The sequence below is a fragment of the Gopherus flavomarginatus genome, chromosome 23 (assembly GCF_025201925.1).
Source record: "Gopherus flavomarginatus isolate rGopFla2 chromosome 23, rGopFla2.mat.asm, whole genome shotgun sequence".
Lineage (NCBI taxonomy): Eukaryota > Metazoa > Chordata > Testudines > Testudinidae > Gopherus > Gopherus flavomarginatus.
Genome location: NC_066639.1, coordinates 7,798,645 through 7,826,476, shown reverse-complemented (window position 1 = coordinate 7,826,476; position 27,832 = coordinate 7,798,645). Strand labels below are relative to the sequence as shown.

At 51.0% G+C, this 27,832-nt stretch overlaps 1 protein-coding gene across 1 annotated transcript in view; it reads left to right on the top strand.

Moving 5' to 3' along the window:
• The first annotated feature begins 24,283 nt into the window (after positions 1-24,283).
• The window catches only part of LOC127039332 (zinc finger protein 569-like), a 449,001-nt gene continuing 445,452 nt past the window's right edge, over positions 24,284-27,832 (top strand). Inside the window, exon 1 of the mRNA XM_050932749.1 lies at positions 24,284-24,316. Coding sequence (XP_050788706.1) covers positions 24,299-24,316 — 18 coding nt within the window. The 5' untranslated portion in view covers positions 24,284-24,298. The remainder of the gene's footprint in view (positions 24,317-27,832) is intronic.

Below are 27,832 nucleotides of genomic sequence, written 5' to 3'. Positions count from 1 at the left end.
CGCGGGTTAGTCTGGACGTGGGCTTAGTAACACCAAGCTAGATCCCATCTACTGTTTACCCGCCTCCACCAGGCCCGGAACCCTGCCAAAGAAGGAAAGAGGATCGGTTTGGAATGATTTGTTCTTGACAAATCTATGCTCACTAGTCCTAAGAACCAAATGATCCTGTAGATGCTGCTGACAAACTGATTATTTAAGAATGTATTGCAGGATCTCTCCAGCTATGGCAGTGAGGTTAGCTAGTCTGTAAGTCTCAGGGGTCTCTTTGCTCCCCTTTTAGAGAAAGGTCCTGTCTTGTTCATGGATAGGAAGATGTTCTTTTTCAGGGATCTCAGACGAGAACTGAGGCACAACACTTGGTTTGTTAAGGCCACAAAAAGGGAGGCAGGAACCTCTTCTCTCCTGCTGGTAAAGAACCCCAGGTACCTAAAAGACAGGGACTCACATCCCTGAATGGGCTTTAAAAATGGCAGTGGTTAAAGATTGGCCCCGACTATTTTTGTTTCCACATACTAGATATTTTAGCATACTTTAGAATTCCTTGGTGCTGAACACTGTGAAACTCCCCTTTCTCCTTCACAGAGGGCTTTAACACCCCTTCTCCCACTCAGGGTACATCTACACTACAGGATAATTTTGAATTAACTTAAACTGGTTTTATTAAACACATATTATAAAATTGATTGCACGCGGCCACACTAGGCACATTAATTCGGCGGTGTGCATCCATGGTTCGAGGCTAGCATCGATTTACGGAGCGTTGCACTGTGGGTAGCTATCACTATAATTTTCCAGCCAATAACTTCGACTTGGGGCCACACTAACCCTAAATCGATATGTTAATATCGATTTTAGCGTTACTCTTCTCGTTGGGGAGGAGTACAGAAACAGATTTAAAGAGCCCTTTAAATCGATATAAAGTGCATTGTAGTGTGGACGGGTACAGCGTTAAATCGATTTAAGGCTGTTAAAATCGGTTTAACTGCATAGTGTGGACCAGGCCTCAGGCTCACAACTGCCCAGAGTTCGAGAACTGTCCCTGTTCCCATTGGACAGATGGGAGGAGCCTGAGGTCCAGAGAAGGGAAGTGACCTCCCCAAGCGCCTACACAGCAAGGCGGTGGCAGAGCCAGAAAGAGAAGCTACCAGTCCTGACTCCTGTTCCAACAGACAATAAACCCCCCCAGAGGCAGGGAAAGAGCCCAGGAATGGAGATGGTGGAGAAAATTAATTGACACCTTTTCTGTCAGAAAATCCCATTCAGGCTAATCCAGTTTGTTTCTCGAAATCATAACAAGTGGGATGAAAGTTCTCTGCAAAAATATTGTGTTGCAAATCAAAAGAATCTCCTGTTCATCACAGTGTGTTAAATTGTCTCCTCGCACACAAAGAGGAGACACTTGGATCTCAAACATTAGATAAGATGCTTCAGTCTGAGTTAAGTCGTTGCTGTTCTTAACAATTTCAAAATAAAAAATACAAATAAAATAGACTATTTCAGCTATTGTATTCTGTGTTAATCTGCTCTGAGTAAACGTGATAGAACACCTCATATTATGCACTACTCCTAGTGACACTCTCCAATGGATCCCCATCCTCCACCCACCGTGAGGTAGGTAGGAGCAGATCATTATTATCTCTATTTGAAAGAAGGAGAAGCTAAGGCTGAGAAAGGAGAATTGACTTGTCTGAGGTCACACAGGCAGTCAGTGGCAGAGTTGGGAATAGGACCCAAGAGCCCTGATTTTCAAATTAACCATCGGATCTTGAATTTAAGACATTGAATGACCTGAATAAAGTGCTCTCAGATGAGCTCCAGACCAACAACAGTGACAGTAATTATTCAGCAAGTATTTGAGGAGAACTGCAATGTTAGAGAGAATCATGAACAGCTCAGAGACAATTAATGCAGAGAAGCAGCAAAACTCATCAAACATAGAACTGGTTCTGGATTATATACTTGATCTTTAAAGAGAACAAGGACCTGAGTCTCCTCCCTGTCAATAACCCCCTGCTCAGCCAGTCAGGGTAGAGACTGAGGACAGGAGACTGAGGGCTCTCACCAGGGAGCCCGAAGGATGGACCAGGTCACTGGTGGGGACTAGTTCAGCCCACATTTTTGGGTGATGCTTCCACAGTGGGAGCTGCAGAGCACTCCCCCGCAACACACACACACAGACACAGACACAGACACACACACACACACACACCTACCTGCTAGTGTTGGGAGGGGAACAGGAGAAAGGACAAAAGAAGCAAGAGACAAAGAGAAAGGAGGGAAGGATGGATGGAGGAACAGGTGAAACAAAAAGGACAAACCCTAATGTCCCAAGTGATTCTAAGGGACAAAATCCCAGGTGCGGAATAAAATTCTGCCTCCTTAAGCTCATGTTTTCCATGCCTAGAATTCACCTGTCACCAGATGGATCAGACTGAACAGGTTTCAAACCTCCAGGAGGCTCTGACCTTCTAAACAGGGACGGCTGTTTTCTAGTAAAATCAGTGAAAGGGAAGGAGAAAACTTGAAAGAGGTTCCTCCTGGCGCTCACGTCCATGAACCTGAATACTCTCTCAGTCCTCAAAGAGAGACCTGGAGAAGGAGACTTGCTGAAGCAAAGGCATAGGGGTCTCTGAGGTTTCCCTGGCCCCTCGCCCCTGTCCTGCCTGGCTGATGTCAGCATCTCTCTGTGAGGTCACCACATCCCCACCAATAGTCTTTGACCAATAGTCTGAGGTCCTGCAAAAGGCCTTTGTGATGTCACTGCCACACTCCTCCCTTGCTCGGCTAATGTTCTGCCCCTGGCCAGGCACTTGGGAGGTTTGAGCTACGCCCTGTGGATCACCCCACTCAAAGAGTGTTCGTTCTAGGAAGCAAGTCGGCTAGACAAGAAAACATCAGATGCTGCTCCCAATGTTACACTCAGTTTTTTCAGAAATTAGTCAACTTTATGGCCAGAAGAGACCATCAGAGCATCTAATCATATAATCATAGAATATGAGGGTTGGAAGGGACCTCAGGAGGTATCTAGTCCAATCCACTGCTCAAAGCAGGACCAATCCCCAACTAAATCATCCCAGCCAGAGCTTTGTCAAACCTGACCTTAAAAACCTCTAAGGAACGAGATTCCACCACCTCCCTAGGTAACCCATTCCAGTGCTTCACCACCCTCCTAGTGAAAATGTTTTTTCCTAATATCCAACCTAAACCTCCCCCACTGCAAGCTGAGACCATTACTCCTTGTTCTGTCATCAGGTACCACAGAGAACAGTCTAGATCCATTGTGTTTGGAACCCACTTTCAGGTACTTGAAAGCAGCTATCAAATCCCCCCTCAGTTTTCTCTTCTGCAGACTAAACCAGTCCAGTTCCCTCAGCCTTTCCTCATAAGTCATGTGCTCCAGCCCCATAGTCATTTTTGTTGCCCTCTGCTGGACTCTTTCCAATTTTTCCACATCCTTCTTGTAGTTTCGGGCTCAAAACTGGACACACTACTCCAGATGAGGCTTCACCAATGTCGAATAGAGGGGAATGATCGCATCCCTCGATCTGCTGGCAATGCCCCTACGTATACAGCCCAAAATGCCGTTAGCCTTCTTGGCAACAAGGACACACTGTTGACTCATATCTAGTTTCTCATTCACTGTAACCCCTAGGTCCTTTTCTGCAGAACTGCTGCCTAGCCATTCGGCCCCTAGTCTGTAACAGTGAATGAGATTCTTCCGTCCTAAGGGCAGGATTCTGCACTTGTCCTTGTTGAACCTCATCAGGTTTCTTTTGGTCCAGTGCTCTAATTTGTCTAGGTCTCTCTGTATCCTATCCTTACCCTCCAGCGTATCTACCACTCCTCCCAGTTTAGTGTCTTCTGCAAACTTGCTGAAGGTGCAATCCACACCATCCTCCAGATCATTAATGAAGCTATTGAACAAGACCGGCCTCAGGACCGACCCTTGGGGCACTCCGCTTGAAACTGGCTGCCAACTAGACATGGATCCATTGATCACTACCCATTGACCCAGACGATCTAGCCAGCTTTCTATCCACCTTATAGTCCAATCGTCCAGCCCATACTTCTTTAACTTGCTGGCAAGAATACTGTGGGAGACCATATCAAAAGCTTTGCTAAAGTCAAGGAATAACACATCCATTGCTTTCCCCTCATCCACAGAGCCAGTTATCTCCTCATAGAAGGCAATTAGGTTAGTCAGGCATGACTTGCCCTTGATGAATCCATGCTGACTGCTCCTGCTCACTTTCCTCTCCTCTAAGTGCTTCAGAAGTGATTCCTTGAGGACTTGCTCCATGATTTTTCCAGGGACTGAGGTGAGGCTGACTGGCCTGTAGTTCCCCAGATCCTCCTTCTTCCCTTTTTAAAGATGGGCACTACAGTAGCCTTTTTCCAGTTATCCAGGACCTTCCCCATTCGCCATGAGTTTTCAAAGATAATGGCCAATGGCTCTGCAATCACATCCACCAACTCCTTTAGCACCCTCGGATGCAGCACATCCAGACCCATGGACATGTGCTCATCTCCAGTTTTTCTAAATAGTCCCAAGCCACTTCTTTCTCCACAGAGGGCTGGTCACCTTCTCCCCATACTGTGCTGCCCAGTGCAGCAATCAGGGAGCTGACCTTGTTTGTAAAGACAGAGGCAAAAAAAAGCATTGAGTACATTAGCTTTTTCCACATCCTCTGTCCACTAAGTTACCTCCCTCATTCAGTAAGGGGCCCACACTTTCCTTGACTTTCTTCATGTTACTAACATACCTGAAGAAACCTTTCTTCTTACTCTTAACATCTCTTGCTAGCTGAAACTCCAAGTGTGATTTGGCCTTCCTGATTTCACTCCTGGATGCCTGAGCAATATTTTTATACTCTTCCCTGGTCATTTGTCCAATCTTCCACTTCTTGTAAGTTTCTTTTTTGTGTTCAAGATCAGCAAGGATTTCACTATTAAGCCAAGGTGTTTGCCTGCCATATTTACTATTCTTTCTACACATCAGGATGTTTTTTCCTGCAACGTCAATAGAGATTCTTTAATCCTTTAGAGGATTGGAACTGATTTCAGTGGAGGCACATGTTTGCTAGGTTTTTATGCATTTGCACAGGAAAAGATTGAGTGTTTTTCCATTCATTTCAGGGATCCCTACTCAGTGGAACTCCTCAACATAACAGAAACACAATTACTTTTAGTGAAGGAAGAGGTTTATAAAGGGGCCCTTGGGTTTGAACCAAAGACCACTTGACCTGTAGTCAAACACTCTACCAGGGAGCTACACCCCCATGACTGCTGTAATGGTAAGTCAGTGATCTTAAAGATTTTGAAGGGCAGGCCCTGCCTCAGAGATCTCCTGCTCTCTTCCCAGACCACAGTACTTTTAAAAATGGGGTTTGATTAAACTTATAGATGCATGTAGACACCACAGCTTGCACACCCACCCACATAGCTTCCCCGCAGTGACATAGCTACCACCTCTTGGGGAGATGTATTAACTACACGGGTGGGACAGCTCTCTCCCCTCTGCTTAGAGCATCTTCATTCTTTATGAATAGGTAGGAAAGAACCTCCTGAATGGACAGTAACCAATTGATCAAATATTGGTGGGTCGGCATTCAATATGGGTAACTGGTCATGCTGGGCTGGATTAGTAGGAGCATTGCCAGCAGATAGAGGGAAGTGATTATTCCCCTCTATTCGGCACTGGTGAGGCCACGTCTGGAGCATTGCGTCCAGTTTTCGCCCCTCCACTACAGAAAGAAATTGGAGAGAGTCTAGGGGAGGGCAACAAAAATGATTAGGGGGCAGGGGACTTACGAGGAGAGGCTGAGGGCAGGGCCACCCAGAGGGGGGGCAAGTGGGGCAATTTGCCCCAGACCCTGCAGGGCCCCCATGAGAATATAGTATTCTAGAGTATTGCAACATTTTTGTATGGAAGGGGCCCCCAAAATTGTTTTGTCCCAGGCCCCCTGAATCCTCTGGATGGCCCTGCCCACTCCACCTCCTTGACTCATTCTCCTCCCTCTGAGGCCCCACCTGTGCTCTGCCCTCACTCCCATTTGGCCACTTCCAACCCCTGCTCTTCCTCTTTGGCTGAGGCCTGCTGGTCCACCTTTTGCTTCCTCCTGTCCTGCCTGAAGGCCTCCTTGTGCCTCTCCACCCCCTACCCCAAGGTCTGCCTGCTGCCCCCACCTCTCTGCCCTTCCCCTGAGACTCACCCTGCCCAAACCTCTCTGCCCCCTCCCCTAAGACCAGCCCTGCCCATCACTTGCATCTCTCTGCCTCTCCCCTGACACCCACCCTGCCCAGCTCTCACACCTTTCTGTCCCCTCCCCTGACCTGCCCTGACCACCATCCACACCTCTCTGCCCCGCCCATGAGACCAGCCCTGCCCACCACTTGCATCTCTCTGCCCCTCCCCTGAGACCCGCCCTGTCCACCTCTTTCCTCGGTCATCTCTTGTTATTCTTTGAAACATCAAGGATGGAATAAAAAGCTGAGTTTACTCCAGGGTGAGGAAAGAAAGGAGCCACCAACCCTCTGACAAATCTCAGTGCACCAGAGAAAACCTGCCCCCTGCTATTGCAATCCCTGATGTGCTGGGGATATGATGGTAAAGGAACTGTCTGAATGATCAAGGCAAGAAATGGACAACAATCTACAGGAACGTCATTGACCACAAACACACTCTCCTCATGCTCCAGCCAGAAGAGAAACGAGCAGGAATTCTTGCAGTTCAGCCAGGGACACACTTACACAATGGCACAGCAGTGTGTGTGTTGTGGAAGCTGGTCTGAGGGAACATCTGGAATTGATCACTCAGTGAGTACAGAACTAGAGGATAGTGAGAAACACATCTCAAGGAAGTAGTTGTGGCTGAGGGGTTAAGGTTATGGACTAGGAATCCATTGGGGTCTCTCCACGCTGGTTCAAACCCTGACAACTACAGTGGAAGTTGTGGCTCTTTAGTTTCAACAGACCTGAGGTCTTGTCTCACTCTCAAACTATGTCTAAACTATTGGGTAATGTGGCTTTAATGTGTTTTAATTAAACAGCTGTTGCATGTCCACACTATGCCCCTTGTGTCACCAGAGCACATCCAGGATGGTCACAGAGAACAGTGCACTGTGGGTAGCTGTGCAACTGGCTGCAGGTGCTTTGGGAAGGGTTTGCAATGTCTCCTGGGCTGGTACTGCATCACATGATGCAGGTTTCTCTATCCCATTGTTCCATGGGAATCCTACTAGATTGCCGCTTAACTGCAATGTGCCTGGTGGGGTAGAGAGTGTGTTTGCGTGTGTGGGGAGAGGGAGTGTGTGTGTTGGGGAAGAGTGAGTGTGTGGGCACACTGTCTCTAAGTTCAGACAGCTGCTGCAAGGCAACCAGTGCTGAGGCAGGGAGAGGGGCACAGCCCCAACATCAGCCCCCGCTTCCCTCACTGGCTCAGCTCAGCACAGCAGCCTCTGTGACACACACACACACTGCTGCCTGCTTAGCTCTGTGTCAGGGGTGCTGGAACAGGGGGGTTATAGGGCCATGCACCACTCTTTACCTGCTGTTAGGACAAATGAGTGGAGGGGAAGGGTGGAGTCTTCGGGGCGGGGAGAGAGGCTTTCTGTGGATGTGGCCTTGGGGGGAGGGGTGGTGTGAGTGTGGGTCCTTGGGGAAGGGGTGTCATGGGAGTGCCACAGTTCAGACAACGGTGCCCCCCCCCGCTGTAAAGAAGCTCCCACCGCCCCTGTTCTGTGTTCGTGGCGCGGGAGACAGCAGCATCCACGGCAAGTGATTTGCTCCTCAGGGCTCTGGCAGGGGGGCTCAGGCAGCGATTTAAAGGGCCTGGGGCTCTGGCCTCTGTAGGGAGCCCTGGACCCTTTAAATCACCAGCCTGGGGAAGCCGGGCTGGGCTGGCACAGCGTACCCGCTCTTGCCAGTACCCCATACCGGACCGGACCGGATTACTTTCACCTCTGGAAGGTCCTCACCTGGATCAATAACTGGTTAAAAGCTGGGAAACCAAGGGTAGGACTAAATGATCAGTTTTCAGGATGCAAAGAGGTAACTAGTGGTGTCTGTACTGGGAATATTCAACATATTGATAAACGATCTGCTAAACAGCGAGGTGACAAAATTTGCAGATGATCCAGAACTACAGAGGACAGTTAAGTGCGAAGCAGCCTGTGAGGAGCTAAAAAGAGATTTCACAAAACTGGGTGAAAGGGCAACAAAATGTCAGATGAAATTCAATGCTGATAAATGCAAAGTGATGCACATTGGCAACATAATCCCAACTCTACATATAAAACTATGGGATGTAAAATAGCTGTTGCCACTCAAGTGAGAGATCTTGGAAGTCACTGTGGATAGTTCTCTGCAAACATCCACTCAATGTGCAGGTGGCTGGCAAAAAGGGAACAGAATGTTGGGAATCATTAGGAAAGGGATAGAAAATAAGAGAGAAAAATCTTATTGCCGCTGTATAAATCCATGGTACGCCCATATCTTGAATGCTGCTTGCAGATATGGTCACCCCTATCTTTAAAAAGATGTATTGGAATTGGAAAAGGTTCAGAAACGGGTATGGAGTGTCTGCCATATGAGAAGAGAATAATAAGACTGGGACATTTCAGCTTGGAGAAAAGATGACTAAGGGGGGATATGATAGAGGTCTATAAAATCATGGCTGGTGTGAAGAAAGTAAATAAGGAAGTGTTACTTATTCTTTCTCATAACACAAGAACTAGGGGTCACCAAATGAAATTAATAGGCAGCACTTTTAAAACAAACAAAAGGAAGTATTTTTTCACACAATGCACAGTCAACCTGCGGAACTCCTTGCCAGAGGATGTTGTGAAGGTCAAGACTATAACAGGGCTCAAAAAAATTGCTAAATCGATTCATGAAGGACATGCTCTGAGCCAGGATGGGCAGGGAAGGTGTCCCTAGTCTCTGTTTGCTAGGAGTGGGTGACAGGGGATAGATCACTTGATGATTTCCTGTTCTGTTCATTCCCTCTGATAGGGAAAATAAAATCCCCTCCACAACAGGGGCTTTTCTGTTACCCTCCCCCAGATCAGGGACTTTTCAATTATCAAGATTTTACAGGCCAGGGCCTTGGCTGTACTAACCCTAACTTCCCTAAAACGTGTTTACACAGATACACTGCCTGGAAAAGTACTAGCTGGGGACGAAGGGGGGCCCTGGGAGAGCCATTGCAGCTTTGTGGGTTATATTGTAGCAATAAGTTGCTTGCCTAAGTAACCGCAAGTTAAGGGTCACGGAACATTTAGGCCCACATGACCACCTAACCAAAAAAAAACAGGATGGTTATGACAAAGTGCTGCTGGATTTGCAGTAAATGAGCCATATAAGGAAATTATCAGTTGTGTTTTGCTCTGGATTGCAGAATTAGCAACCTAAGTGCCAAATAAGGATGTATTAAATGTATTGCTAAGTGACGCTTTGTGGTTTTAAGCTTTAAAAGCTTAGTAAAATTTGTAATAGGTAAAGCAGCCGACCCTCTGCGTAGGCAAAAGCTCCTTGAGTGGGGTGATCCACAAGGAGTAGCTCAAACCTCCAAAGTGCCTGGCCAGGGGCAGGACATTGGCACAGCAAGGGAGGGGATGTGGCAGTGACATCAGAAAGGCCTTTTGCAGGACCTCAGACTATTGGTCAAAGACTATTGGTGGGGAGGTGGTGACCTCACAGAGAGATGCTGACATCAGCCAGGCAGGACAGGAGTGAGGGGCCAGGGAAACCTCAGAGACCCCTGTGGCTTTGCTTCAGCAAGTCTCCTTCTTCTGGTCTCTCTTTGAGGACTGAGAGAGTATTCGGGTTCATGGACGTGAGCGCCAGGAGAAACCTCTTTTGAGTTTTCTCCTTCCCTTTTAGTGATTTTATTAGAAAACAGCCGTCCCTGTTTAGAAGGTAAGAGCCTCCTGGAGGTTTGAAACCTGTTCAGTCTGATCCATCTGGTGACAGGACACTTCCCTTCTCTCTACCTCAGGCTCTCCCCATCTGTCCAATGGGAACAGTGACAGTTCTCGAACTCTGGGCAGTTGTTTGCCTGAGTGAGATAAGGGGCGGTAAAACCCTCTGTGAAGGAGAAAGGGGAGTTTCATGGCGTTTAGCACCAAGGAATTCTAAAGTTTTCTAAAATGTCTAGTCTATGGAAACAGGAAATGGTCAGGGCCAATCTTTAACCACTGCCCTTTTTAAAGCCCATTCAGGGATGTGAGTCCCTGTCTTTTAGGTACCTGGGGTTCTTTGCCAGCAGGAGAGAAGAGGTTCCTGCCTCCATTTTTGTGGCCTTAACAAACCAGGTGTTGTGCCCCAGTTCTCGTCTGATATCCCTGAAAAAGAACATCTTCCCATCCATGAAGAAGACAGGACCTTTCTCTAAAAGGGGAACAAAGAGACCACTGGGACTTACAGACTAGCTAGCCTCACTGTCATAGCTGGAGTGATCCTGCAATACATTCTTAAACACTCAGTTTGTCAGCAGCACCTACAGGATAATTTGGTTCTTAGGACTAGTGAGCATGGATTTGTCAAGAGCAAATCATTCCAGACCAATCCTCTTTCCTTCTTTGGCAGGGTTCTGGGCCTGGTGGAGGTGGGTAAACAGTAGATGGGATCTAGCTTGGGGTTACTAAGGCTTTTCACACAGTCCCGTAGGACCTTCTCACAACTGAACAATGGAAATGCGGTCCAGCTGCAATCAGCGTAATGTGGGTGCAGATCTGGTTGAAAGCCCAGACTCCAGGAGCCCTTCCCCATGTTCGGCTGTCCAGCGGAGAGGGTGTACCTAGTGGGTCTGGCAGGGACCTGCTCGGGGTCCGGTACTATTCAATGTTTTCATGAATGATTTGGAAAATGCAGTGGAGACCATGCTTCTAAAATTTGCAACTGACACCAAGCACTTAGGAGCACAGGATTGAAATTCAAAACGCCCTTAACGAATTGAAGACTTGGTCTTCTTGAGCCAGACTCCAGGGTTGGACCCCTCTCTCTAGAGTGGGCTGAAGTGAAACCCCAGAGCCAAACACTCCTCCTGGGCAGTGCGCTCCAACCTTCAATGGTCAGATGATGCTTAGCACTGTCAGAGCAGCTTTTGCTAGGAGATTGTCCCAGCACTTTCCAATAGCGGGAAAGTATGAAATCCCCATTTGACTGCTGGGGACAGAACCCTAGAGGGGGGAGCAACTTGCCCAAAGTCCCTAAGGAAAAGGAAAACAACCAGTAGTGGAACCAATAGGAAACCCACCAAAGGAACTCAGGAGTCCTGGAGGTGTGCTAGGGTGACCAGATGTCCCGATTTTATAGGGACAGTCCCAATTTTGGGGTCTTTTTCTTATCTAGAATCATATTACACCCCACCCCCTGTCTCGATTTTTCACACTTGCTGTCTGGTCACCCTAGGGTGTGCACATGTGTGGGTTCCAGCTGCTCCCTGCCCCCCTCATTGAAGCAGATGTGCAGGGTTACTGCCCTGGGAACTGCAGGACACCAGTGGACATGGGGTTGGCTGGAGGTAGGGTCTGGCTGCAGGCAGGGTAAGGGGTGCGGGGCTGGCTGGCTTCAGGCAGGGGGGTGCATCAGGGATTGGCTGGAGACAGGGCAGGGGGGGCAGGGCTGGCTGCAGACAGGGGGTGCAGGGCTGGTGCAGGCTGGGTGTGTGTGGGGGCTGGCTAGCTTTGGGCAGGGGGGTGCATCAGGGGTTGGCTGGAGACAAGGCAGGGTGTGTGAGGCTGGCTCTAGGCAGGGCTGGGGGTGCAGGGCTAGTGCAGGCTGGGGGTGTGTGGGGGCTGGCTGGCTTTGAGCAGGGCCACAGCGGGGTGCAGCAGGAGTTGACTGGAGACAGGGCAGGCGGTGTGTCAGGGGCTGGCTGCAGGGCTGGCTGCAGGCAGAGCAGGGAGAATGCGGCTGGTGTGGGCAGGGCAGAAGGTGCAAGGCTGTCTGGAGACAGAGGCTGGCTGCGGGCAGGGCAGGGCAGGGGGTGCAGGGCTGCCTGCAGGCAGGGCATGGGGTAGGACCGGTGCAAGGATGTTTCACTCCCTAGGCGAAACTTCCACCTTGCGCCCTCCCCCCCACTCACCCGCCCTGAGGCATTTCACCCGTGGCAGCTCTCCCCCTCCACCCTGAGGCGCCCCTCTTGTGGCAGCTCCCCCGCTCTGCCCTGTGGCACCCCCCCCTTGCCCCAGTTCACCCCTGCTCTGAGCATGAGCATCCCGAGCACACCGTGGCCGCTTCACTTCTCCTGCCTGCCAGGCTTGTGGCGCCTAAGCCTGCCAGGAGTCAAGCACCCTCCCCTGAGCCACAGCAGCTCTGACAGTTGACAATAGAAGCACCTTAACCCCTGAGTTCCTTCAATGTGTCCCCCTCCGGGATCCAGCTCCGATCACCAGATACTCGGGATATGTCTATACCACCTGCCGAATCGGTGGGCAGCGATAGATCCAGCGAGGGTCGATATATCGCATCTAGTGTAGATACAATACATTGAGTGCTCTCCCCTCGACTGCTGTACTCCAGCTCGGTGAGAGACGCAGGCAGAGTCTACGGGGAGCTGCAACAGTCGACTCACCGTGACTGTGACATTATAAGTATAATATAATATCTCATTGAAAGGTGACAGGGCCAGAAAGAGTTAATTAACTCTCCTCACCGACTGACCTGACCCATGGGTGAACCTTAAGGACTGGTTACCAAGATATGTAAATGAACAGAGCTTTGAAATGCAAGTCTGCAGTGTCAGAGGTAGAAGGGGAGATGTTTGCTCAGGTCTTGTGATGTAAGCAGACAAGTCTTGTCTATTGCTATAGTTTAATTCAAAGCAAGAAGGAATATTAACATTTATGATGATACTTGAGTGAAATAGTATTATTGTCTATGTGTCTCTTTGAAGGTTCTGGTAACCTGTATTTGAACTGTTTGATGGATAAATTACCCTGTACTAATTGCCAGGATGTTTGGAAGGAGAGCTAAGCCTATTGTTTTCTCAGGCCGAAAGTCTGCTGGAAATGTATAAGAACCTGGGACACGATCCTTCTTCATCTCAGATCTGCTTTGGGTTTCAAGAGGGGGAAACCTTAAGCCACAAGGATTGAGATCCCCAGTCATTGCTGGAGCCACCCTGAATATGAACATTGGACTATAACCTATGGACTATTTCTAAAAGGACTTTTGACAACTACAAGCTCATCAATACTGTGTATCTCAACCTCAAGAATTGAATTCAAGTCTATATGTCTATTAATCTTTTAACCAACACTCTCTCTCTTTTCTTTTCTAATACATTTTAGCTTAGTTAATAAAAATTGGCTATAGCATGTATTTTAGGTAAGATGTGAGTTATAATTTAACCTTCGTATGTGGCTGATCCTTTGGGATTGGAAGAACCTTTTCGTTTATATGTTGAAGTAAGATTTTCAGGAATCATCATCATATCTGACAGTTGTGTCTGGACGGAGGCCTGAGGCTGGGTACTTTAAGGGAACTGCTTGGTTTAAACTTCTAAGTAACCAGTGAGGTACTACAGAAGCTGTTTTGTGTTGGCTTGGTAAATCTAAGTATTGAAATAACCAGCAGCGTTTGGGATTTGTCTGCCCTGTTTTGTTTGCAGTTCACCCTGATTGAGTGACCTGAGCTGGCTCCCACAGGCAGCTCCATCACACCTACATAGAGGCTGTAGGGGTCCGGGGGATTTTAGGGGCCTTGGGGTGCACAGATACCTACGTCCAGGACATAGGGGTCCCTGGGGGGCTTAGAGAGTTTTGGGGGGACGCAGATACCAATCTTCATGCTCTAGGGGTCCCAGGAGGGCTTAGAGGTTTCATGGGGGGCACATATTCCTACATCCAGGCTGTAGTGGTACCAGAGAGGCTTAGGGAGTTAGTGGGGGGCAAAGATACCTACGTCCAGGCTGGAGGCATCCTGGGAGTCTTAAGGGATTTATGGTGGCCCAAGATACCTATGTCCAGGCTGTAGGGGTACCAGGGGGTCTTAGGGATTCGGATGGGCACAGATACCTATGTCCAGGTTGTATCGGTCCCAGGGAGGGTTAGAGGTTTCATGAGGGGCACAGATATCTACGTCCAGATTGTAGATGTCCCGGGGGGGAGGCTAGGGGGGTTATGGGAGTGCAAATACCTATGTCCAGGCTGTAGGGGTTCCTGGGGGGTTAGACGGTTTCTGAGGGGCACATATACCTATATGCACACTGGAGTGTCCCAGGGGGCTTATGGAGTCTATATGGGGTACAGATACCAATGTCCTGGCTGTATAGGTCCCTGGGGGGCTTAGGGGGTTTGTGGGGGGCACAGATACCTAAGTTCAGGCTGGAGGGGTCTCCGAGGGTCTTAGGTGTTTGGTGGAGGGCACAGATACCTACGTCCAGGCTGCAGGGATCCCTGAGGGGCTTAGGGTCTGTCACGGAGTGTGGGGGAGTCTGGTCCTGCACCCCTCTTCCTGGGACTCACAGTGACTCTCAGCCAGCCAGTAAAACAGAAGGTTTATTGGCTAAGAGGAGCGAAGGATACAGCAGAGCTTGGAGGCACAAGCAGGACCCCACAATCAAGTCCTTCTGGTGGTTCAGGAACCTTAGTTTCCAGTTTGGGATTCCCTGAATTCCAACCACCCAGACCAAAACCGAAACTGAACTAGCTAACTCCCTCCAGCTGGCCCCTTCCTGTGTCCAGCTTCCTGGGCAAAGGTGCTGACCCCCTCCCCCCTGCCTAGCTCAGGTTACAGCCTGAACATATGTCCGGTCCTAAAGTCACCCCTTGCTCTCCCATCCCCCACACAGACAGTCCCTACTCCATCATAGTAATGCCCAGAGCATTTCCCGCATGGAGCAACAGTGACACCATGTGGCCACGCAGGGTAATGCACAGAGCATCACACCTATGTAGAGGCCGTAGAGATCCCTAGGGGGCTTAGGGGTCGGAGGGGCACAGATAGCTACATCCAGACTGGAGACATTCCGGTGGGGATTAGGGGCTTCATGAGGGACACAAATATCTACGTCAGGGCTGGAGAGGTCCCTGGACGGCTTAGGGGGTTGTGGTGAGCACAAATACATACATCCAGGCTGTAGTGGTCCCTGGGGATTTAGGGAGTTGGTGAGGGGCACAGAAACCTATGTATGGTCTGGAGGGGTCCCTGGGGGACTTAAGGGGTTGTGGTTGCACAGATACCGACGTCCCGGTTGGAGGGGGCCCTGGAGAGCTTAGGGGGTTTGTGTGGTGTACACACACCTACAACCAGGCTGGTGGGGCCCTATGGGTCTTAGGGGGCTTGTGGGGGGCAGAGATACCTATGTCCAGTCTCGAGAAGTACTAGGGAGGGCTTAGGGGGTTCCTGGAGGTCACAAATATCTACGTCCAGGCTGGAGGGGTTCTGGGGGTATTAGGGAGTTGTGGGGGGGGACACAGATACCTATTTCGAGGCTGTAGGGGTCCCGGGGTTGCTTTGGGGCATTTTGGGGTACAGATTCCTACGTCCTATGCTGTAGGGATCGCTGGGAGGATCAGTGGGTTCGTGAGGGTGCAAAGATACCTACATCCAGGCTATAGGGATCCTGGGGGGGCTTAGGGGTTTGTGGGGGGCACAGATACCTTCATTGAGGCAAGAGGGGTCCTGGGGCCTTAGGGGGTTCATGTTTGGCATAGATACCTGCATCTAGGCTGGAGGGGTTCCAGGGGGCTTAGGGGGATTGTGGGGAGCTCAGATAACTATGTCGAGACTGAAGGGGTCCCAGCATGGCCTAGGGGGTTTGTGAGGAGCACAGATCCCTGCGTCTAGCCTGGAGGGTTTTCGGGGGTCTTAGGAGGGTTGTGGGGTCAGAGATACTTATCTCTAGGCTGGAGGGGTCCCGGGGAGGATTAGGTGTGTTGGGGGAGGGAATAGATAACTACGTCCTGATTGTAGGGGGCCCTGGGTAGCTTAGGCAGTTTGTGAGGGTCTCAGATACAAACATCCATGCTGTAGGGGTTCCACGGGTCTTTGTGCGGCTCTGGGGGTCACAGATAGCTACCTACAGGCTAGAGGGGTCCTGTGGGTGTTAGGGGGGTTGTGGGGCATACATATGCCTACATCTGGGCTTGTGGGTTCCCTGGGGGGCTTAGAGGTTTGTGGGGAGTGCAGATACCTTTATCCATGCTAGATGGGTCCCCGTGGGATTAGGGGGGTTTGGTGGGCACAGATACCTATGTAAGCAGAAGCAGGATGATCTCTACCCTGACATCTGGTGGTGAATTATGGTGAGTGTGGAAAAGAATTTCAGGGGCTGATTGTGTTTGCATAGGCACATCCAACCTGCATGACACGGCCACGGCATCCTGGGATGGTTGCTTTGGCAGCTGTGGTATTCCCAGTTTATTTGTTGTTGCAGGTGTGAGATGTTGAGTGTTGTCACCCTGATTGTGTGGATGAGGAACTGTGAAACTGCTTTGAGACAGTGATTCTCACCACCAATTGAGTGGCACTCGCTAGACAAGGGATTGGGCTTCTTGGGTGAGCCAGAAACACCAACTGCACCTTCTTTTCTTCTAACAATTGAATAGTAGAGCTGTTTTTTGATTTTCTTAAGAACTAGGAGTTCTAGGTTCCTGAGCTGAAATCTTGAAAGAACTGTGTTAGCTAGTGGAGGACTCTGAAGCTATATTGTGAAGCAGAGCAGCTGATAGAGAGGAGCAGTTTGTGGGATGGTGGGAGTGGCCCATAGAGTGAGGTGAGCTGAGCAGTTTTTGGGGAGAGCTGGAGCAGATCACAGGTCGGCTGGCGGAGCAGCTGATGGACTGAGCTGAGCAGTTTGTAGGGGAAGGTGGAAGCAGAATCCCACGGAGAGGCGGGGCAGTTGGCAGTGGACTACGTAAGGATGCCCCTTTCTACCCAGGCTGGCAGGGGGGAAAACCCTGCAGATAGACGCTTGAACTCTGGGGCTGCGGGACTGTGGGTGATTTTGGGGTTGCTGGACTCTTGAAAAATTTGAGGTATTGGACTTTGGAGTCTTGGGGTGATTTGGGGGTTGCTGAACTCAAGAGCCCAGGGAAAGGATGCGGCCTAGTTGAGGTGTTTTCCCATTTAGTGCTATGTTGTTTATCTCACGTTATTAAACGTTTTCTGCTACACCCAGACTCTGTGCTTGCGAGAGGGGAAGTATTGATTCTCTGAGGCACCTAGGGGTGCGTATGTAAAATTTTCTCATGTCACTGGGTGGGAGCTCGAGCTGGTTTGCATTACGTTGTAGGGAAGGGACCCCTATGTATTGAACCCAGTCCTTGTTGCTATCAATTCAGCCTGGCAGAAGGGTTCCACCTACCTCCAGGCTGAAGGGGTCCCTGGGGGGCTTAGGGGATTCGTGGGGGGCACTGATACCTACATCCAGGCTGCAGGGGTCCCGGAGGCGCTTAGGGTCTGTCACGGAGTGTGGTGAAATCCAGCCCTGCACCCCTCTTCCTGGGACACACAGTGACTCAGCCAGCCAGTAAAACAGAAGGGTTTTTTGGCCTACAAGAGCGAAGGATACAGCAGAGCTTTTGGGCACCACCAGGACTCCTTAATCGAGTCCTTCTGGGGGTTCAGAAAGCTTAGTTTCCAGTCTGGGATTCCCTGAATTCCAACAACCCAGCTCCAAACCAAAACTGAACTAACTCCCTCCAGCCGGCCCCTTCCTTTGTCCAGCTTCCCAGGCAAAGGTGCTGACTCCCTCCACGCTGCCTAACTCGAGTTACAGGCTTAGGTCCTGTCCCTCACCTAAAGTCACCCCCTGCTCTCCCATCCCCCACACAGACAGTCCCCACTCCATCACAGTAATGCCCAGAGCATTTCCCGCATGGAGCAACAGTGACACCATGTGGCCACGCAGGGTAATGCACAGAGCATTTCCTGCATGGATCTACAGTGACACCGTGTGGCCACGCAGGGTAATGCACAGAGCATCACACCTACCTAGAGGCTGTAGAGATCCCTGGGGGGCTTAAGGGTCATGGGAGGTACAGATAGCTACGTCCAGGCTGGAGGTATTCCAGGGGGGCTTAAGGGGGTTCGCAGGGTCACAGATACCTATGTCCAGGACGTTTGAGACCCTGGGGGAGTTAGGGGGGCTGTGGGCGTCATAGTTACTTGCATCCATTGTGTAGAGGTCCTGGTGGGGATTAAGGGCTTTGTGGAGGACACCAATACCTACGTCCGGGCTGGAGGGGTCCCTGGACGGCTTAGGGGGTTGTGGTGAGCAGAGTGGTCCCAGGTGGTTTAGGGACTTGGTGAGGGGCACAGATACCTAAGTATGTCCTGGAGGAGGCCCTGGGGGGGGCTTAGTGGTATTGTACGGGACACAGATACCTATGTCCAGGCTATAGGGATTTTGGGGGGGCTTAGGGTGTCAGGGGGCACAGATATCTATATCCAGGCTGGAGGGATCCCGGGCGGCTTAGGGGGTTTGTGGGGGCACAGATATGTATGTCCAGGCTGGAGGGGTTCCAGGGAGAATTAGGGGGGTTTGCAGATGGCAGAGATACCTATCTCCAGGCTCTAGGGGTCCCTGGGGGGCTTAAGGTTTTTTTGGAGAGGCACAGATATCAATGTCCAGGTTGGAGTGGTTCCTGGGGGGTTTAGGGGTTTCCTGGGGTGCACAGATACCTAGGTCCATGCTATAGGGGTCCCCGGGTGGATTAGGGGTTTTCTGGGGGGCACAGATACATATGTGTAGGCTGTAAGGGTCCCTGGGAGGCTTAGGGGGGTTTGTGGGGGGCAGAGATACCTACATCCAGGCACTAGGGCTTCTGGGGGGAATTAGTGTATTGGGGGGCACAGATACCTGCATCCAGGCTGGAGGGGTCCCTGGGGGGCTAAGGGGGTTTCTGGTGGGCACAGATACCCACCTCCAGGCTGGAGGGGTTCCTTGGCACATGGGGGTTGTGGGGGCGCAGATACCTCCGTCCAGACTGGAGGGTCCCTGGGGGGCTTAGCGGGTCCGTGGGGGACACAGATACCTACGTCCAGGCTGGAGGGGTCCAGGGGAAGGCTTATGGGGTTCGGGGGGCACAGATACTTATCTCTAGGCTGTAGGGATCCCTGGTCGGTTTAGGAGGTTTTGGGGGCCCCCAAATAGTTAAGTCCATGCTGTAGGCGTCCCTACAGGTGCTTATGAGTTCGTGGGCTGCACAGATACCTACTTCCAGGCTGGAGGGGTCCCGGGGGGGTTGGGGTTTCGTGGGGGCACAGATACGAACGTCCAGGCTGTAGGAATAACAGGGGGACTGTGGGGGTACAGATACCTACATCTAAGCTGGAGCGGTCTTGGGGGGTATAGGGGATTTGTGGGGGGCACAGATACCTAGGTCCAGGCTGTCGGTGTCCCAGGGAGATTAGGCGCTTCACTGGGGGCTCAGATACATCCAGGCTGGATGTGTCCCGAAGAGCTTAGGGGGTTCGTGGGTGCTCAGACACCTGTGTCCAGGCTGTAGGGATTCCTGGGGGCTTAGGGGATTCGTGAGGGGTCACAGATAGGTACGTCCAGGCTGAAGGGGTCGCTGGGGCATTTAAGGGGGTTGTGGGAGCACAGATACCTACATCCAGGCTAAAGGGGTAATGGGGGTGCTTAGGGATTGGGGCGGACACAGATGCCTACATCCAGGGTCTAGGGGTCCTGAGGGGATTGGGAGTTAAGGGGGGAACAGATACCTACGTCCTAGCTGGAGGGGTCCTGGGTGTTTTAGGAGGTTCGCTGGAGTCACAGATACCTAGGGGATCGGGGTGGACAAAGATACCTACGTCCAGGGTATAGGGGACTCGAGGGGATTGGCGGCTTCTGGGGGTCACAGATAACTACATGCAGACTGGAGGAGGTCCCGAAGGGCTTAGGAGATTTATGGGGGGCACAGATACCAATGTCCTGGCTGTAAAGGTCCCTGGGGGGCTTTTCGGGTTCGTGGGGGGCACAGATACCAATGTCCTGGCTGTAGATATTCCTGGGGAGCATAGAGGGCTGTGATCACACATAACCCTACATCCAGGCTGTCGGGGTCCCGGAGGGGATTAGGGGAGTTCGTGGGGAGCTCAGACACCTACGTCCAGGTTGGAGATGTTCTGAGAAGGATTAGGGAGTTTCTGGGGTGCACAAATACCTATGTCCAGGCTGCAGGGGTCCCTGTGGGCCTTACGGGTTCCTGGGGGGCAGAGATAACTATATCCCATCTTAGGGGTCGCTGGGGAGGCTTAGATGGTTTGTGGGGGGACCCAAATACCTATGTCCAGGCTCGAGAGGTCCCTGGGGGGCTTACTGGGTTTCGTGGGTGGCACAGATACCTACGTTCCAGGCTAGAGGGGTGGCTGGGGGGGCTTAGGGAGGTTGTGGGACCACAGATACCTGCCCCGTACCTCTCGGGCTGATGGCTCTGCCATGGCCTCCACGTGAATCGCTGCTCCCCGCCCGCCAGGCTCGGCTCTGGCCACAGCAGCATCGGGTGCCCCGGGGAGCCCAGCTAGGCTGGGGCTGGGGGCAGTGGGAGGTTGGGGGGAGGAGAAGCTCCAGATACTGGCAGGGGCGGGGAGAGGAGCCGAGCTGGAGTGGGGGAGGAGAAGCCTCCGACTGGGACTGGAGCCTCGCTTGGGAGGGGACGGGGGGGAGGAGAAGCCATGGGCCCCTGCAGGAGCTGCAGTGGCTGGAGGGAGGGGGAGAAGCACCAGGTTGGGGCAGGGGAGGAGAAGCCATTGCAGGGTTGGGAGGTGGTGGGTGGGGGAGAAAGCCCCAGACCCCAGCAGGAGCTGCACTGTTGGGGATGGAGGGGGGAGAGGAGCCACCCTGGGGCAGGGAGGAGAAGCCCTGGACCCTGGCAGAAGATGTGGCCTGAAGTCCCCAGCCCGGGAGCCCCCAGCCACCTTAGTGGCAGAAGTTGCAAGGCTGAAGCCCTGACACCACTCTGTGTGCAGCTGCCCTGAGCCCCTCTCGCTCCCTCCCCCCTGTGGAGCTGGCTCCCACTCTCTGACTGTGGAGAATTCAGCCCCAATCTCCCCATGTTGGGGATCTCCATTTCCCCCACCGTCACCCAGCCATGAATGGATTTAGCCCAGGAGGCAGGATCAGCATTGGCCCCATTTGGCAGGTGGGCTCTAGGGCACAAAAGAGGGTGCAGTGACTTTTCCAAGGCTAAGCAGGGAGTCTGTGGCATAGCAGAGACTCAAACCCCAGAACACCTGAGCCTGAGTCCTGTGCCTTAACCACTAGGCAACCTTCCCACCGAAGGAGAGGGAACCTCCTCTGCCATTTTGAGGGTGCGGGGGGCAGCAGCGAGGAGACAGAACTGCCAGGAGGTGGGGGGGTTGGATAGTTGGGGGGTGATTAGTGGGTTGGGGGGTCTCTGGAGGGGGCGGTTAGGGGACAAGAAGCAGGGAGGTTGGATGGGTTGAGGGTTTGGGAGATGTGGGGGTGGAGCAGGGTTGGGGCAGGCAGGGAGCAGAGGGAGTTGGATGGGTCAGGAGTCCTGGGGGTCCTGTCAGGGGGTAGGGAGAGGTTGGATGGGGCGTGGGAGTCCCGGGGGTCTGTCTGGGGGCAGAGGTGTGGGTCAGGGGGACAGGTAGGGGGTAGGATCCTAGGGAGGCAGTTACAATGGGGGGATCTCAGGAGGGGGAAGTCAGGGGACAAGGAGCCAGGAGGCTTAGATAGGCGGATGGGTCCTGGAGGGCAGTTGGGGCAGGGTCCCAGGAGGGGGCAGTCAGGGGACAAGGAGCAGGGGCAGGTTGGGAGTTCTGAGGGGGGCAGCCAGGGGGCAGGAAGGGGGACGCAGTGGATGGGGCGGGGCTCCCTGGGTGCACACCGTAATGAAATGTGCTGCGCACGCCTATGGTCACGGGGGTGAGCTACTTGCATCCTTTTCCTGTTTGTGCCATTTCTTTCGGGCACAAAACCTGATAACAATTCTCTCTAGTTCTTCCCCTTCTCTCCCCTCCCCACATGTGGCTAGATAATCCAAGGAGATTCCCTTGTTTTCCCTACAATTATTGACTCTCTAGTCTCTTATTTTGCCCTATTTTCTCTGTAATTGTCCAATTGCCATTTCAGTTCTGCTCAGCTTTGGGATGTGAACCCAGCCCGTTTTATCTGCAGCAATTTGTCCTTGGGTAGGTGGGAATTTGCTGTCCTGTGTCATTCCCCCAATGTGGGTGGTGGTTAGTAGGTGCTAGCTGGGGGAGCCCGCAGACATGGCTGCCTCTGTGGGGGAGATGGGGTGACCGATCTCTGCCAAAAACAGGACATGGCCGAACAGGAGGGGAAGGGAGGAGCCTGTGTCCCTATGGAGCCTGCCCAGCCCTTTGCTTCTGCTCCTTTCTAGCATTTTGTTCAGAGACTTTATTACTGGGGAGGCTGAAAAATCTCCCTGTGGGCTTAGCCTGGCAGGAGGGGCATGTCTCCCCTGCAATATAGAGATGGAGCATATTCCCAGCATGGCAGAATCTAGGCTGTGTCTGTGCAGGGAAAGATCCTGGGGGAATCGTGATGTGACATGAACTAAAGCCTGTTCTGAAACCTCCATAATCGCCCTTCTCGCCCTGCCAGGCTGCAGGATGTCGTCCATGTTTCGCTCCAGCTCATCCCATCCTCCCATGGAACAGGGAAGGGAAATGGCTGCAGAGGAGCCAGTTCAGATAGGGATTATCGGTGGAGGGGGCTGGTGGGTTCCTGCTGGAGGGGAGGGACAGCAAATACACAGGAGGTGGGAGGTTTGGGCAGTCTGGTTGGGAGGTTGGAATAAGCCAAAAAATTCCCAGGGTGGAGAATGGGAGGAGGACAGGGTGTAGCAAACCTGTTGGGACTTGTTTAATATGCAGCTTCCATTCTAGGAGCAGACCCATGAGGTTAGAGGGTGGAAATGCTCTAATTAGTGGGACAGGAAACAACCCACCTAGGTGGGGCTAGGAAAACGGACCAGACTCCCAGGGCTGGAGTCCGACCTGATTAACCAGCGGCTGCTGTGAGATGCAGAGGGGGCACTCACCAGTGAGGCTTGGTGGGGGGGGGTCTTAATCTTTTTATTTCTAAGGCCCCAACGTGCTATAAAAACTCCACTGCCCTGCATATGCCTGGTTCTCTGCATATCACAACCATGTATGTGACTCACTAGCATTTGACTCCATCATTGCTGTTAGTATGATACTTGAAGCTGCATTTATTTTCATAGAAATTTTAAGTTACTTTACAGACAGCTTTAAAAATACAGTTTGAAGATAAATGATCTTCATCTGCACAGTGTCTGAAGTTTTGAGTTTAGCTAATTTTTTTTTAAACAAGCCCAGCTAAGGTAAGTACAAGCAAATTTTAGAGTCTCTTATTTGATTGTACCATTGTAAATAATGAATGAGAAAGCACAATATGTTACTAACAGTAATAATGATAATTACTGCAGCCAGGAGAGGTGAGGCATTTTAGAACTCGTTACTCAAAGAACTGAATTTAAGCACAGGACAGAAATAAAATGACGAAATGCACAGACCAGTTAAAAAGCTAAACTAACAGCACTGTCATCCTGACTGAATGGGAAAGAATAAAATTACAGAGACTATACGTACTTTGCACATTTTGACAGGAAGTAAAAAGAAGTAAGAACAGTAATTGAAGTGTCTGTTGTGGGGGTGTGTGTGTGTGTGTTGGGGGAGTGTGAGACACAGCCCGCTGTCATTTCCAGCACAGCGGCACTCACTAGTCCGAAGGCTCGTTCACACAGCAGCAGGGGCCAGCAGCTCCCACTCCTGACCCAGAGGCAGCAGCACAGAATCTTGTCCCCCCACTCAGCTCAGCTCAGCAGAGACTGGGCACAGAGGCAGGAGGGTGGGGCCACCCCGACATCAGCAGGCCCCCTGCGCAGCACACAGGAGGCTCCTGGGAGCAGCTTGGCAGGGGCAGCTCCAAGTGTGGGGAGGGGGCAGGGCTGCAGGAACAGTTGTAGGGCAGATAGCTGAAGAGAAGTGGGGAGAGGAGAGACAGGACACTCCTGCTGGAGGAACCCCCTCAGCAAGGCCCCCCTGGACCATCATGTAGTCTGCTCCCCACTAAGTCTGGCCCTGTCCAGCTCTTTACAATGAGAACAGTGTTGGGCTCCCTGCCAGCGAGCTCTCCCTGCACCCGGCTAGGGCCTCCATCTCCTGTATCCGTCTGTGGCTAGTAGGGGGGTGATGGATCTGCTGGGAGAGACAAGGGGCTCTCACTTCGTCCCCTCACCCTGGTGTTTCCTGGCCGCTCTGAGCGGGGTGGGGTGGGACTGTGACTGTGAGCCACCCAGAGCTTCCATTTGATTGGCTCCTCTCCCCCATGAGTGTGGGGCAGCAGGTGCTGAGTGTTGGACTCTTGCTCTTTCAGGGGCCGGTGACCTTCGAGGAAGTGGCTGTGTATTTCACCAGGGAAGAGGGGGCTCTGCTGGACCCCACTCAGAGAGCCATCTACAGGGATGTCATGCAGGAGAACTATGAGACGGTGACCTCGCTGGGTAAGGAATCCTGTCCCCTGGGTTATTAGAAGCTGTGGGGTCTCTGAAGAACCTGAGCAGTAATAACTTTATACCTTTATTCATCCTCCAAGTTTCCTTGCCCCCCTTTTTTGCCTTATCTCCCACCCAGCAGAATCATTTTTAGACATTTGTCATCAGTCATTTTGAAATTACGTTTAATGTATCCTTCTTGGCTACATTAATAACTGTAGCTTTCATGCTGTTTTCTCATTTTAAGAGGAAACTATGCAGCCCTAGAATTCTAAATTGAGTAAATAGGTGTGTCATGGTATAATTCCCCACTCTGAACCTTAGCGTCCAAAAGATGGGGTACCAGCATGAATTCCTCTAAGCTCAATTACCAGCTTAGTACTTGTAGCACTGCCACCAGGAATTCCAGTGCCTGGTACACTCTGGTCCCCCCAAACCTTGCCTGGGGACCCCCAAGACCCAGACCCTCTGGATCTTCACACAAGGAAAGTAAACCCTTTCCCTCACCGTTGCCTCTCCCAGACTTCCCCTCCCTGGGTTACCCTGGAAGATCACTGTGATTCAAACTCCTTGAATCTTAAAACAGAGAGGAAAATCCACCTTTCCCCCTCCCAGATTCTCCCTGAGAGAGAAAGCAATCCTAACACAGAGAGGAAATTAACCTCTCTCTCCCCTTCCCTCCTTTCTCCCCACCAATTCCCTGGTGGATCCAGACTCAGTCCCCTGGGGTCTCACCAGAATAAAAAACAATCAGGTTCTTAAACAAGAAAAGCTTTTAATTAAAGAAAATAAAAACAGTAAACATTATCTTTGTAAATTTAAAAAAATGGAATAGGTACAGGGTCTTTCAGCTATAGACACTGGGAATACCCTCCCAGCCTAAGTATACAAGTACAAATTAAAATCCTTTCAGCAAAATACCAATTTGAACTCCTTCCAATCAAATACACATTTGCAAATAAAGAAAACAACCATAAGCCTAACTAGCTTTATCTACCTAGTACTCACTATTCTGAACTTATAAGAGCCTGTATCGGAGAGATTGGAGAGAAACCTGGTTGCACGTCTGGTTCCTCTGAGCCCCCAGTGTGAACAACAACCAAACACTAACAGCACACACAAAAACTTCCCTCCCTCAAGATTTGAAAGTATCCTGCCCCCTGATTGGTCCTCTGGTCAGGTGACAGCCAGGCTCACTGTTCTTGTTAACCCTTTCCAGGCAAAAGAGATATGAAGTACTTCTGTTCTATTAACTCTTACTTATCTGTTTATGACACCTTCATATTCCTTCACTTCCCAAGGTGTCCGGTGAGGTCATGTTCTTGGCTCTCCATGCTTGGGAGTGGTGCTTGTAGGGCTTTGATCCTAAATCAGAGTCACTCTGGCAGACAATGAAAGTGTCACAGACTGGAAGGGGATTTCAAATGGATCCCAAGCACTGTTCAAATCCCCTTTTCCCTCTATTGGCAAAGCCACTTCTGGGAAGGTCGGCTGTTTTTTCCGCCTGTTATGAAGGTGCTAAAACTTCTGTAAATAACACTAATGAGACAGCGCTGGGTGAAGCAGGTTTCAGCGGATCAGGGGAGAATTTCTCATCCTGATTCTGAGACATCAGATATAACATTAGTCTGGAATTTCACTTTAAATGAAAATGGAAAGTGTCTTCTACCTCTCTGTGATATGGGTTTTCTATCTTTCATGAAGGCTCCTTGGTCATATACCTGCATGTTAGTGGTGTTTGATAGATTGTAGCTCAGATTTATTGGGAAATTTCAGACAAATGACCATCACTTTTTGACTTTAGGTTTGTTTTTTGCCCTGTCCCTGCATGATGACATGGAGAAAATTCAAATGCAGTTCAGTCAACAGGAGAGAATACTCTAAGCTGCTGGAGATATTATCAGAGAAACAGTCTGTTTTTAAATCTCCACTCTGAAAAGGTGAACAGCAGCAGGCCCCAAATGGTGCAACTGACCGAAATAAGTGCACATGGTCACAGGGTAGTTCAATTGTTTAAGTCAATATTGTCTCAGATCATCCAGGGATAGAATTCCACAGCAAGTGACTTAGAACTAGGCAAAATGCCCAGGTATTTGGTTCCCAAGGTATTTGTGACCCAGTCCCTACAGGAGGTTACTCCTGAAGAGATCTCTGGCTAATCCCAAAATTTGGGAAATGCTGTCTGTGATGAGGTGTATCAACACTGCACTGGCACTGCTAGGGTTAACTGCACCCTGTGGGCTGAAGAGGCCACACCCCCTCACCCTCTCTGGGCATGCTCCAACTCGAGATGGAGTATAAACGGAGCAGCTCAGCCTCGGCGTACTGGGGAGAACAAACCTATGTTGTTGGCACGGGGTGTGTGGGGGAAAGCCCAGGGCTGGGGCGGCAGGGGGCTGCAGGTGGGGGGAAGCCCAGGGCTCGGTGAGCAGGAGCACATGGTGGGGAGCCCAGGGCTGGGGTGGGGGCAGCCAAAATTTGTTTTGCTTGGGGCGGCAAAAATCCTAGAACCGCCCCTGCCTCCACGCACTGTGAGGTAGGTAGGAGCGGATCATTATTATCTCTACTTGAAACAGGGAGAAGCTAAGGCTGAGGAAGGAGAATTGACTTGTCTTAGGTCACACACCCAGCCAGTGGCAGACTTGGGAATAGGACCTAAGAGCCCTGATTTTCAAACTAACCATTGGATCTTGAATTTCATACATTGAATGACCTGAGTAAAGTGCTCTCAGATGAGCTTCAGACCAACAACAGTGACAGTAGTTATTCAGCAAGTATTTGAGGAGAACTGAAATGTTAGAGAGAATCATGAACTGCTCAGAGACCATTAATGCAGAGAAGCAGCAAAATTCATCAAACATAGAACTGGTTCCGACTTATTTCTTGGTCTTAAAAGAGAACAACAAGGAGCTGAGTCTCCTCCCTGCCAATAACCCCCTGCTCAGACAATCAGGGTACAGACTGGGGATGGGAGGCTGAGGGTTCTCACCAGAGAGCCCAAAGGATGGCCCAGGTCACTGGTGGGGATCACTGTCCGAGCACTATTTCAGCCCCACATTTTGGGTGGACCTCCCACAGTGGGAGCTGCAGAGCACTTCCCTGTAACTCACACACACACACACACACACACACACACACACACACACACACACACACACACACACACACACTCCTTGTGTTCAGAGGGGAACAGGTAAAAGGACAAAGGAAGCAAGAGAAGAAGAGAAAGGAGGAAGGGAGGGATGGAGGAAGAGGTGAAACAAAAAGGACAAACCCTCATGTCCCCAGTGATTCTAAGGGGAGAAATCCCAGGTGCGCAATAAAATTCTGCCTCCTTAAGCTCGTGTTTTCCACACCTAGAATTCAAC